The sequence below is a fragment of the Mangifera indica genome, chromosome 10 (genome assembly GCF_011075055.1).
Source record: "Mangifera indica cultivar Alphonso chromosome 10, CATAS_Mindica_2.1, whole genome shotgun sequence".
Classification (NCBI taxonomy): Eukaryota; Viridiplantae; Streptophyta; class Magnoliopsida; order Sapindales; family Anacardiaceae; genus Mangifera; species Mangifera indica.
The window spans coordinates 2,719,533-2,732,777 of record NC_058146.1 but is presented as its reverse complement, the minus strand read 5'-3'; the positions used below and the strand labels follow the sequence as shown (position 1 = coordinate 2,732,777).

General features: G+C 37.5%; 1 protein-coding gene across 2 annotated transcripts; it reads left to right on the top strand.

Annotated features, from left to right (window-relative positions):
• The first annotated feature begins 5,957 nt into the window (after positions 1 to 5,957).
• Positions 5,958 to 9,568, top strand: LOC123227249 (pollen-specific leucine-rich repeat extensin-like protein 1). Of its 2 annotated transcripts, XM_044651970.1 has the most exons (2): positions 5,958 to 7,307; positions 8,535 to 9,568. In XM_044651970.1, exons 1-2 carry the CDS (start codon positions 5,964 to 5,966, stop codon positions 9,387 to 9,389), a joined length of 2,199 nt encoding a protein of 732 aa, XP_044507905.1. In that variant the 5' UTR covers positions 5,958 to 5,963; the 3' UTR covers positions 9,390 to 9,568. The 2 variants fall into 2 exon arrangements, with proteins under 2 accessions (XP_044507905.1, XP_044507904.1); XM_044651969.1 differs by having other exon boundaries at positions 5,958 to 9,568.
• The last annotated feature ends 3,677 nt before the right edge of the window (positions 9,569 to 13,245 follow it).

Sequence of the window (13,245 nt, the reverse complement as noted above, 5' to 3'; positions counted from 1 at the left end):
TAATAATATTGTTTTTGTATACTATTGACCTTTCTCTTCTTTTCTAGCATTATATATCATACAATTATATATATTCAACTTTCAACTTCAACCCTTAAAAGTTTCCAATGATTATACGAATGACTAAACAATGCATCAATTTGTCTTCTTTTCCTTTTCAGAAAAAGTGGAAATGTGGAATCAGGTTTTATTTTTTCGGGCTGTTTCTAATGAAGGAAACACAATTAACTAATTGTAATTTATAAGACAATTCTGAATCAACATTTTGTGCTGGCAAGATGCAAAATTTTTGAAAAATGAAACTTTAACAGTCTTATAATTTTACAATATTTTGTATGATTGTAATTTTTCTATAACTCGAAGACAAAGCTGTTTTCATTGTTTTATTAGAATTTTTTATATGAAACTATCCTGAATTTTTCATGAAACCATTATAAAGGATGCAAATTTACCTTCCATAATCACTGACTCCTGGTTATTGGCTTAGCTATCACATGTTTATAGATATTTCCTGTTTCAGTTTTGTCTAGTTAACTTTATCCTATTTATGTATTAGTTATCAAATTAGTGACAGGCCTCCGAATAGAATCAAGCCTCCCCAGATATTGACTTTTTGTTGCATATATTCTGTCACAGAGTTAAAGAGTAAAATCAGCCTCCAACTTAGTGAAAACTCTGCAAAATTTGTGTACTGGTTGTATGAAAAATTTTATGTATAGCATTGACATTGCTGACAGGCCTGCACTTTTAGGTGTAGAGTTAGGTGATGTAAAGAGTTGTATAACTCTCTATTTAAACTCTACCATTATAGGAACCTTGATAAATTTTCAAGGAGAGATGATGCTTGATGCTTGTATCCTTTAGATCGGGTTACAGGCCTAGGTAGAGCTTAGTTTGTTTTTGTGCTATCCTTCCCAGCGGGAAGGATGGGCATATGTTGTTCCCACGTCCTCTTGTTGGAGGGCACGCTTTTTTTGTTAATATATTTTTACTTCAAAAAAAAAAAAGACAAATTGACAAATTACTCAGGTCCAACAAGTGATGAAATTAGAAATTTATTCTTGGAGTAATTTCAGGTACATTGCCATTTGCCATAACAATCCAAACTTCCTAAACTGTTTGATGCTTCTTTTGAACCATAATTCTTCATGGATTGCCTCTCGAAACTGCAATAATGTGCAATCAATTAAAATCATGGTTTGAAAAGCCGGACCGTGAACCAGTTATTGTAGTGAGTTTATAATTAGAAAAAACAGTTCCCTTTTCTTTTTTGGATTGGACCACGACTGGACCGGCAGTTCATTACCAGTTCGTGATCCAGTCCGGTTCAAAGTTCAGACTGGCCTAGTAAAAATATAACTTGATATATTTTTTTTATTAAACCCTGCATAGTTCTCAGTGTTTTGCACGTACTCGATATTCAACTGAAATTATATAACAAACTTCTGTTTCCAGCATTGTTAGCGCTGCTCCAGTCCAGAGCATCTGGTTGCCACCAACGCAATTGCTCCAAAATTCAGTCCTGTGTTGCCACCAATGCCATTGCTCTAGTCCTAGGTTGCCGCCGGCATCGTTGCTCCAGCCCTTCTGCAAAGCCGTTGACACTGTTGATCTAGCCATTCTAAGCTGCCATGATGATACGTTTTTGTAGTCAATTTAATAGAGGTTTCATTAGTTCAAAATCTCTGTATACATGTAAGTAATATTATCTGTATTATAGCGTCAAATTTATTATTACAAATAATATATTTAATCAATCTTATTTTTATTTTTGCAGTTAATTTTTGTTGCATTTCGAAGATGGCATGTATCAGAAGATCTCTGCAAACTATTAGTTGTTCTTAAACGTTGTGCACCTCATAATCCTTCAAATGTTCTAATTATAAGTAATCGATCTCATTTCATTCTCTTTCTCTCTCTTTTTATTGATCAATTTATGTCGTAATTTAATGTAATTTTTGGCAATTTGCAATATAATACCTCAGAAAATGAATCGATAATGCAGATTTCTTGAGTATTTTGAAGAATTCAAACATTTTTATACCCTTTGTTCAATCAATTCGTGGTTGTGACTAGATTTAGGCAGTTTAGATCAATATGACAACTTTTTTCAAAGATAAAATCCATTGAAAGATTGTTTTAATAATTAAACACTTTCTTTTTAATTCAAAAAACACTATCAGATACTGGTATTAGTAGCTGTTTGAAGGAATTTCAAGACCTAAAATTCTCTAAGGAGTTTGTTGATGCCAAAAATGGCGTAAGTGAATGATTGTGTATTTTATGATGATTTGTATTGATGATATACTTATTTTTGTATTTTTATATTGTTCAAGCATCTTGCTAGTAGCCGTTTGTTTGACATGTTGAATTGCATTGTAGATAGAATGCTTTCAGTCGGAATAATTAGTAAGTTCCATTAGTTTGTGGTAACTCTGCTTTGATTAGTTAGATCTTTTTGGTCATCTTTTTTGAACTAACGAAAATCCAATTGGGTAGGCCGATCAAATTAGTCTGACCGGTTCAACTAGAACTAATATTTAAAACGGTTCATATTCTGATTCGATTCTTAAAACCTTGATTAAAATAATCTAACTAAAGGAGGTTTATACAATATTAATCATAATTCCAAAAATCATATGGATATCGCCAAAAATTAGGATGTGACAAAATTGCCCAATTATTATTTGCCTCAACTATGTAATATGTTTAAAAGTATTCCTACTATACTTTGAAAATTAATTATGTGTTGTGTTATGTTAGGTCTAATACCCAATTAAATAACGTGATTTAAAATGTATCAGTTATTTTATCAAGGTGTTCTATGAAAAATGTTAAAATTAGAATTGATATTAACATATTTTTTAAAACATATTATTAATGATATGTTATATTAAATCTATGTATGTTTGTGTGTATATATATATGTTTTATATTTTTTTCGTATCTGAATTTTATGTGTATATTTACAAACATACTTTTTACTATTCATCATATCATGCTTATATAATTCTCGTATTGTTTTTTGTGTTCGTACCCGTATTTATTAACTAAGGTCAAGACTGCAATTTTTTTATTTTCTTCATGATAACCTTATGGGAGCAGGGAATAAGAAAGTGCATCAATATTGCCTTCTCATGTTAACAGGTGACTTGACGACGACTTTTGGCTATTACTCATGAGTAGAGATGGCAATTTGGACCCAATTTTAGGGGTCCCGACCCTCCCCGACCCTAACGGGGAGGGGATTCCCCGATAAAAACGGGGAAAGGGGCGGGGATGGGGATGAAAAAAATCCCCGTAGTCGGGGACGGGTCGGGGACGGGGATACATATTTCCCCGCCCCGCCCCGCCCCTCCCCTCCCCTCCCCGCCCCGGCCCGGCCCATCCCCTCCCCTCCCCACCCCACCCCACCCCACCCCACCCTTTCCCACCCCTTAAATTTAATATATTAATATAATAATTTCTAAACTATTAAGTTCTAGAAATTTTTACATTATGATTTATTAAAACTATAACTTTAATTTTACTAATTTTTGAATTATCAGTTATCAGCTTTTACTAATTTCTGAACTAAAATAATCTAATATATTAAAAAGACCCCAGAATCTCATTATCATAAAATGCAAATGCACCAAATTAATTTTATTTCAACTTCAAAACTTAGTTAGTCAATCCACCAGGTTTTACACAAAAAAAAAAACAAATTATAAACTTGATAAAATCAATTGAAGTGAATGAAAAGTGTTAAATTTAATGTTATTATAAAATTACCCTAAATCGCATACATGAAGAGCTACTAATGAAGAGATTGATTATTGCATATTGTTAGATTTTATGAAAACTTTGTATTTGAACTAAAATAATAATGAATATTTTGTAGCTCTTGTAGCAAGTGATATTTTGGGAGAATATGATTTATTTTATTTATTGAAATACATAAAGGAATTAAAATTTATATTTACGGGTATTGGGAGGGGATTTTTCCCCGCGGGGACGGGGCGGGGATGGGGAGGGGATTTTTCCCCACGGGGACGGGGCGGGGATGGGGAGGGGATTTTTCCCCTCGGGGACGGGGAGGGGATGGGGAGGGGATTTTCTTTCGCGGGGAGGGGACGGGGATTATTTTTTATCCCCGTAACGGGGACGGGGCGGGGACGGGGATTGATATCCCCTCCCCGCCCCTCCCCATTGCCATCCCTACTCATGAGGTGTTTTAGTATGGAATTTGATGGCATATTTCATGAAACAAGCTATGCATCCTTAGCATGAAGACATTCTCCAACGCCATGCACCATATGTAGAAGTCCCTCGACACTTAGTTATGCGTTTACGGGTTTATGTTATTATAATATTAGTCAACTTCTCCTTTAATGTATATAAACATTAATGACAAAGGATGTCGATTTTCATTTTACAAACTTTGGATATACGAGACCTCACAAAACTTAGAGAGAATTGTGTTGAGATCTTAGAAAAATATATCAAGTTTTGAGGACTTGTCAATTATTTTTGACACTTAGGCGGTACGTACTAAACAATTGCTTAACTACTTAATTGTTTTTAATGAATGTATTATTGTTAATCATTATTTTTTTCAAAATTTTCAAGATGTAGTTAATTCAATGTTGCTTTAGAGGAGTAGGAAAATGGAATTCTTTGACTATGTGGATGTCAATACCACTATCCGTCCATCGCCAACCATTGTGCTTGATACTTGTCAAGCTAGGATATCTAGTATTGAGAACACAACATAGGACGATGTTCGTTTATGTGCCTTTGACAATTTGATACAACCTACCATTACTTTTTATTATTTAGACTAATTTAGAGTACATATTACAATACCGTATCAATTTGTGACGGGATGATTTTAAATTAAAATAAAAGTAACATTCAGTAATATGTCATTATTATTATACAAGTTTAAGTTATTTTTTATGCATATAATTCTACTTCTTTGAGAATAACCACACTGAGCAAAGGACAAAAAAGACACTAAAAAAAGGAAATATTGTCGTTTTAATACCTAATTGCAACGAAAGACAACTAATTGATTCCTTTCAAAATTTCGAAACTAAGTTGAGTTGTTTGGTTTTGGGTCGAACGTAAGTGATGACTAAAAAACTTGCTTGGCCTACTCTGCATTTAATCCAGCGGTTTCCATTTTTCTCTTATTTCGGTCACTCTTTTGAGCCCACAAAATGGAAGACAATAAGAACAAGAACGAGAGCCAGCCTAAAAACAAAATCCCAGAAAAGAAAGAGTTTCAAAATGAAGAAACTAAAGTTGAAAAAGCGCCATCAAAGTCGGAATGGTGGAGAGGGTGGGGGTTTTCTTCGCTTCCAGTTCTATCAGATCCTCAAAAGGCTCCTCAAGAAATTTCTCCTTTTTTTCTCTCCCATTTTGTTAACTATGTTTTTCTATAGGCGCACTTGATCGTTTGTTCGATCATGTGAGTTGGGTTCTTGTCTAAGTATATCATTTTTACATTGCCTTTTTTGAAGTGGGATTTGATTGAAATGTATTCGAGATTGGTCAAGTATCCAAGGGCTGGGGATCTTTTCAAGCTGTTAATCATGGGGTGCCATTGGAATTGCCATCGAAGAATGAAATAATTCCTTAAATCTTTTGAATAAGTCAATTGAAATGCGTGGCTGAAATTTTAGTAAATAATACTGTGTTGGCCAGGGAGGTATAGTATGCGCAAGAGGTGGAAAAACTAAGTTACAAGTTGTTGAAATTGTCCCGCTCAGCTTAGGCTTGCAGGCTTATCGGATGCAGGGCTATTTTTAAGGCCAAACCAGCTTTCTGCGGGCGGGTGCCTTAACTGTCCTCGCTCATGACAATTTTTAGACCACAATTTGTTTAGTAACCTATTTTTAGAAGTACTCTTACATCTATAAAAGGCTCGGGCCTCCAGGGAGGAAGAACAAGCTCTTGTACAATAACAATACAATAATATGCACTATCACATTACAAGCATTCAGGGCAGTAGCTGCTTCTTTTTATTGTTTTTGCTTTCTTTCTTCTCAACAACTTCTAATGCTCTGACCGATTCTGAGGTGTCCTTCATTGCCCGTCGTCAATTATTAACTCTCCCTAAAGATGGGCAGCTACCACCAATTCCCGAATTTGAGAAAGCACTTGAAGAACAGTTTGAAAATGATAGGCTGAAGAGGGCATATGTGGCACTTCAGGCCTTCAAGAAGGCCATCTACTCTGACCCTCAAAACATGACTGGTAATTGGGCTGGGGCAGATGTATGCTCATACAATGGTGTGTTTTGTACACCGGCGAAAGATGATCCCAATGTCAGAGTTGTTTCTGGGATTGATCTTAATCATGGTGACATTGCCGGGTATTTACCAGCAGAGCTTGGCCTTTTGACAGATCTGGAATTATTCCACGTCAACTCTAACAGGTTTTGTGGAATTGTTCCGATAAGCATGTCGACCCTTACCAATCTTATTGAGTTTGATATCAGTAACAATCGTTTCGTTGGTCCTTTCCCAAGTGTTTGTCTGTACTGGAAAAAGCTCCAGTACCTTGATATCAGATTTAATAATTTCGAAGGCCCGTTACCTCCTGAGGTGTTTGAGCTGCCACTTGATGTATTGTTAGTCAACAATAATTGGCTCTCATCTTGCATTCCAGAAACAATGGGAAAATCCAAAGCAACTGTTGTTGTCTTTGCTCATAACAACTTCACCGGAAGCATTCCTAGAACTCTTACCCAGATGAAAAACTTGGCTGAGATTCTCTTCATTGACAATCAACTTGGAGGTTGTATTCCAGAACAAATGGGACAGCTTTCTAAATTGACTGTATTTGATTGTACCTCCAACAATATTACAGGAAGTTTGCCTAATAGCTTCTCGGAGCTGAAAAGTCTTGAGATATTAGCCCTTTCACATAATCAACTAATGGGAAAGGTGTCAGAGGAAATCTGCAAGCTACCGAAACTTTCGAATTTCACATTCACTGATAATTTTTTCCAGGAAGTGGGTAAAGAATGCAGTTCCAGGCAGAACTTTGTGATGAATGATACAAACAACTGTTTGGCTGACAGGCCTGGGCAGAAAATGGCAAATATGTGCTCTGCAATCAAAACTGTGGACTGCGACGCAATCTATCAGAGGTGTGGTGGGTCTGAGCAAGCTCCATTACCTACACCTGTTCCAACGCCAGGCACAGCTACTCCATCACCTCCTACAACAACACAGCCACCAGTTCCAGAGTCGCAGTCTCCACCAGTGCCTACTACTCCATCACCTCCTACAACAACACAGCCACCACCAGCTCCAGTATTGCAATCTCAGCCACCGCCAACAACTACCCCACCTCCTACACAAACACAACCACCACCAGCTCCAGTCTTGCAATCTCCACCACCGGCTACTACTCCATCAAAACCAGTAGCCCCGGTGCCATCACCTGATCTATATGACCAAGCTCCAGTGAAGCAGACAAGGCCTACACCGCCAACCCCTGCTCCTCAGGCACAGCCACCATCAACAAATCAGTGGTGGCCTTGGACACAACCACCACCAACACAGGAACCATCTAAACCATCACCTCAAATTTCTGAGCCACCAACACAGTCTACCTCTGTGTCACCGCCACCAGAGCAAGTGGTCGAGCCACCAAAACAGTCCACTACAGTGCCACCACCACCAAAACAGTCTACTTCAGTGCCACAACCGCCTGTGGCTGAGCAACCAAAGCCTGTTGTTGAGTCACCGAAAGAGTCTACTCCAGTGTCAGCACTGCCAAAGCCTGTTGTTGAGCCACCAAAACAGTCCACTCCGGAGCCACCACCAAAGCCATGGTGGCCTTGGACACCAACACAAACACCAACACCTTCACTATCAGAACCACCAACATCCATTCCCACACCCACACCATCAAAGTCCCCGGCTCCAGTGACACAACCACCAACACCAACATCATCAAAGTCACCTGCTTCAATGCCACAACCATCAAAACCATCTACATCCACACCTACGCCGTCAACACCAACACCAACACTATCAACGCCACCAACTCCAGTGTCACAACCGTCAAAACCAACTACAAGTACACCTACTGCTACACCAACACCAACAAAATCGCCAGCTCCAGTGCCCCAACCATCTAAATCATCAACTCCTACACCAACACCATCAAAATCGCCAACACCTACACCTACAATTTCACCAACACCAACTCCAGAGTCACACCCATCAATGTCACTAACACCCGCACCAACACCACAACCTGATTCTTTTGCGGTAAAACCAAAGAAAAAACAGTTGCCACCACCAACACCTATACAATCACAACCACCAACTTCAACGCCACAACCATCTAAGCAGTGGTGGCCATGGACTCCAACACCACCAACACAAGCACCAACACCAACACTTACACCGACACCTACTCCACAACCACCAACAGTTTCGGCACCTACTCCATTAGGCACCACAACACCTCAAAACCAAACTACACCACCACCACGTGGCCAATCCCCACCACTACCTCCTCCCACGCAGTCTCCACCCCCACCAGTCCACTCACCTCCACCACCAGTCCATTCGCCACCCCCACCAGTCCACTCACCTCCACCACCTGTCCACTCTCCACCCCCACCAATCCATTCACCTCCACCACCAGTCCACTCTCCACCACCACCAGTCCATTCTCCCCCACCCCCTGTCCACTCTCCACCACCACCTGTCCACTCTCCACCACCACCGGTCCACTCACCCCCACCCCCTGTCCACTCTCCACCACCACCTGTCCACTCACCCCCACCACCGGTCCACTCTCCACCACCACCTTCTCCACCCCCGCCAGTCCACTCACCTCCACCACCTGTCCATTCTCCACCACCACCGGTCCACTCACCCCCACCACCGGTCCACTCTCCACCACCACCTTCTCCACCCCCGCCAGTCCACTCACCGCCACCACCAGTCCACTCACCCCCACCACCGTCTCCACCCCCACCAGTCCACTCACCTCCACCACCGTCTCCACCCCCACCAGTCCACTCACCTCCACCACCGTCTCCACCCCCACCAGTCCATTCACCCCCACCACCAGTCCGCTCACCACCCCCACCAGTCCACTCACCTCCACCACCACCTCCTCCCACACCGTCTCCACCCCCACCAATCCACTCACCCCCACCACCGTCTCCCTCGCCGTCTCCACCCCCACCAATCCACTCACCACCACCACCGATCAAATCAACACCTCCAACCCCAACTCCAACTCCGCCAATGGGCTCTCCTCCACCAAAAACACAGGCTCCCCCGTCAAATGATGAAGACGACTTCCAACTCCCGAAAAACGTTGGAGCCCAATATCATTCACCACCTCCACCAGTTTTCCAGGGCTATTAAGGTTGTACTTTTTTAAAAGTCTTGCACTCGAAATACAACGTCAATATATGCTTTATTAGTTGATAAACTTCTCACTTCAAGGATTTGTTCTTTTCTCTTGTATTCATTGACGAGTGGAAGTTTTTGAGAAGTTTTTGTAATAAATATGATTTTTAATAATATGATTTTTTTTTATACCATTGACCTTTCTGTTCTTTTCTTGCATTATCTATTATGCAATTATATATATTCAACTTTAACTTCAACCCTTACAAGTTTCTAATGATTATATGAATGACTAAAGAATGAAGACTGGATAGAGCAACGCATCAATTTGTCTTCTTTTCCTTTTCAAAAAAAGTGGAATCGGGTTTTATTATTTTGGACTATTTCTACTGAAGGAAAAACAATTAACTATTGTAATTCATAAGACAATTCTGAATCAACTTTGTGTACGAGCAAGATCCAAAATTTTTGAAAAATGAAACTTTAACAGTCTTATAATTTTATATCATTTTGTATGATTGTAATTTTTCTATAAAACGAAAACAAAACTGTTTTTATTGTTTTATTAGAATTTTGTATATGAAACTATCCTTATTTTTTCATGAAACCATTATAAAGGAAGCAAATTTTCCTTCCCTAATCACTGACCGGTGGGTATTTGTTTGGCTATCACATGTTGATACATATTCCCTGTTTCAATTTTGTCTAGTAAACTTTATCATATTTATATATTAGTTAACAAACTGACAAATTACTCAGGTTCAACCACTGATGAAATAGAAATTCATTCTTGGAGTAATTTCAGGTTCATTGCCATTTGCCATTGCAATCCAAACTTTTCTAAACTGTTTGAAGCTTCTTTTGAACCATAATTCTTCATGGATTGCCTCTTGAAATTGTAATAATACTTTTCCAGACATTTATTATTGAGAAATTAATTAAAATAATCTTACTAAAGGAGGTTTATACAGTATTACTCATACTTCTAGAAATCATACTAATATTGCCAAATATTAGGATGTGACAAAATTATCTAACCATATAAAAGATTTTCAATTTTTGCCTTTCTCACCTACTCACACTTAAACTTCAATCCTTTGTTTTTTTAGCCAAAATTTATTCAAATTCATCTCACATTTCGGATACAATGGGCTCTAAAGTTGGTTTGATTTAATCGTTTGTTCTAAATTTATGGATATTTTTGCGTTTCTGTTTGTATTTTCGAATTTTCATTATGAATGTCTTGGTTTTTAATTTGAAATTGTTTGTTAGTTTATGGTTTATAGCTTGAGACTATGAATTTGGCCAAAAAATAGTAGATTGTCTTTCAATTTGAAGTTTAGGGTTTTCATTTAGATATTTTAATTTTGCTTGGAAATGTAACGTTTTTATGTTAAAACTGATTATTAGTTAATTGAAAAATGTGTATTTGGTGAGCGTCGAATACCCAATAGGCACGATCACACCTACATACATTGTTCATCAGAACATGAGAAAAATTTGTGAGTGTTGTGCCTACTTGAGGGCAAAATGAAAATTTTAAGCGCACACCTACCATAGGATAAAGTGATATTTTCTATTTTATTATATTTTTGTAATTTTTATAAAGGTATAATTGTTAAATTTCTGAACATTTTGCTTGTTTCACATTTAAATTAATATGAATGTCGTTTTTTTTTTTTTTTAAGGAGATCAACATCATCAGTAGAAAATATAAAGGGGTCCTCACATGCTATAAATTGCACAGAAAGGGTCTTTTCTAAGGGATCTACTTTGGACAGAGGAGCAAAGGTTTAAAGCGATCCTCATCCATTTCGTGTTCCTTCGATATATTAATTGTGGAGACCCAATTGTATAGTTTTGGTTTTTGGCTAAATAAGGTTGAGGTTTAGTCACCAAACCAACATACAACCATATGTGTGTGGTCTTAGGGGTGAACCAATTAAAGGTGACATATTTCTCTGAATGCAATTCAGTTACTTATAGAATCTACATTTAGATTTCGAGGCAGAGACATGAGGGACAACAACGAGGATGTTGTCAAGATTGCAATTTTCCTTTTTCTTCCCCATAGCCTTATGGAAAAGCAAAACAGGATACACCTTCTGAAAAGGAAAGTAATGATGAGAATGAACAAACGAAAGTCCGCTTTGGATAAATTGGAGAAAGCTAGTGAGGAGTCCTTCCTTGGCCAGGCAAGTTTTTGTTGTATATTTTGATGTTTGTCTTGTCAACCGGATGGGCTGTTGTTAATGCAAGTTTTGTGTTTCTGCCTCTACATTTTTACGGTTCTTATCTCTGTGTCATCATAGCTTCTTTAACATCAATATCTGTCTCAGAATTGTTATGACCAAAATGCAAATTGTTTTGGAAACATGTCAATGATGTTGATCATGAAAATTGCTGTCAGCTTTTTTCTAATTTATTTATACTATGTAGCATAGAAACGAAAACGCGAAAAAATGGAAACACAAAAATGGAAACGTGGAAACGCATTTTTAAAAAAATATAAGAAATGAAAACGTAGAAAAACTTATAAATATGATAAATATAAGGTTTTTTTTTTTATAAATATCAAATTTTTTATAACAAAAATATATAAATTTGTATAGTATAAAAATAAATAATAAAAAAAGAATGAAGAGAAATACTACTATAAAATAGACTCATAGAACCGATTATAAATTGTTCTTGAGTAAGTACATATAGATATATAAGAAAAAAACAACAATATATACCAATTTATATAACATGCTGGAGAGAAGATAAGTAACACATCGGAGAATGGAGAGGAAATGAATTCAGTATAAGATTTAAAGACATTTCAAGTTTAACAGTACAAAAGATGTGTATTTAATTGATTTCATAATTTGTTTTTTTAAAATAAACGTGTTTTAAAATTTTTCTAAAATTTCGAAACGACCCAAAATATTTCATATAAGTTTAGGAGAGTTTCGAAAACAGAAATGTTTCCAAAATGTGGAAACGCACCCAGCTTGTTTTGCAGGTTCATTGTTTTGAAACGTGGAAACGCACCCCATTGTTTCATTGCAAATATTACAGGTTCATTGTTTTGCACTGTTACAATTTAATGTTCACTGATTAATGCTTGCTGATTGGAAGAAGTAATTTTCTGTTTCTTTCTAGGCATATCTGATGTTGCTGAAGCTTACAAATCTGCGATGAAGAGTGCTACTGCAAATTCCCCCAAAGTTGCGCAAACATCAGTTCAGGAAAAGGCCAAAGCCTTCTCTGAAAATTTCCATGCTGATCACACTACCGAGGTGGGCAAAATTCAGGACGGGCTCCAAAACTTGTCATATGTAGTCTTCTCGACTTCAATGCCCGAGGTGTGATGATTCAGGACATTCAACTCAGTTATACCTCAATGTCCTAATGTTGCAATTCTATTTTGTGCAGATAAGCATTTGCAGTGTGTTGGTTAATGTTCTTGTTCTGGAACTTAATATCACACAAGTGAAATTAAAAGTAGGAGCGAGAATATTTATCTGTACTACTTCAAAACGTTCAGAAAAATAAGAGCAATGAAACATATAGTTTGACAAGTAAATCTTTTGATTTATCATTATTAAGTCTCTTCATTTAGGTTTTAGGAATTTTTATAGATGATTCCTTTGATCTTAGGCTAATTTCAGTATCAGAATATATGGATGATATGTCGTTTTTGTCTGGGCAATGCGGATGACATGTCATTCATGCAAAATTGGGTAATTAAGAGTTACCAGTTTTGCAGCAGAAGCCTCCAGAACCCACCAACCTATTTTAATTTTTTTTTCTATTTCTATACTGTCCATGTTCAATGTACTTTAGGATGATAATGAGTTTATAAACACTTGGTTTCTTGTCAAGC

Bases quoted from the DNA above. Each gene is read 5' to 3' on its own strand.
- LOC123227249 (XM_044651969.1), top strand. From the start codon at position 5,964: ATGCACTATCACATTACAAGCATTCAGGGCAGTAGCTGCTTCTTTTTA.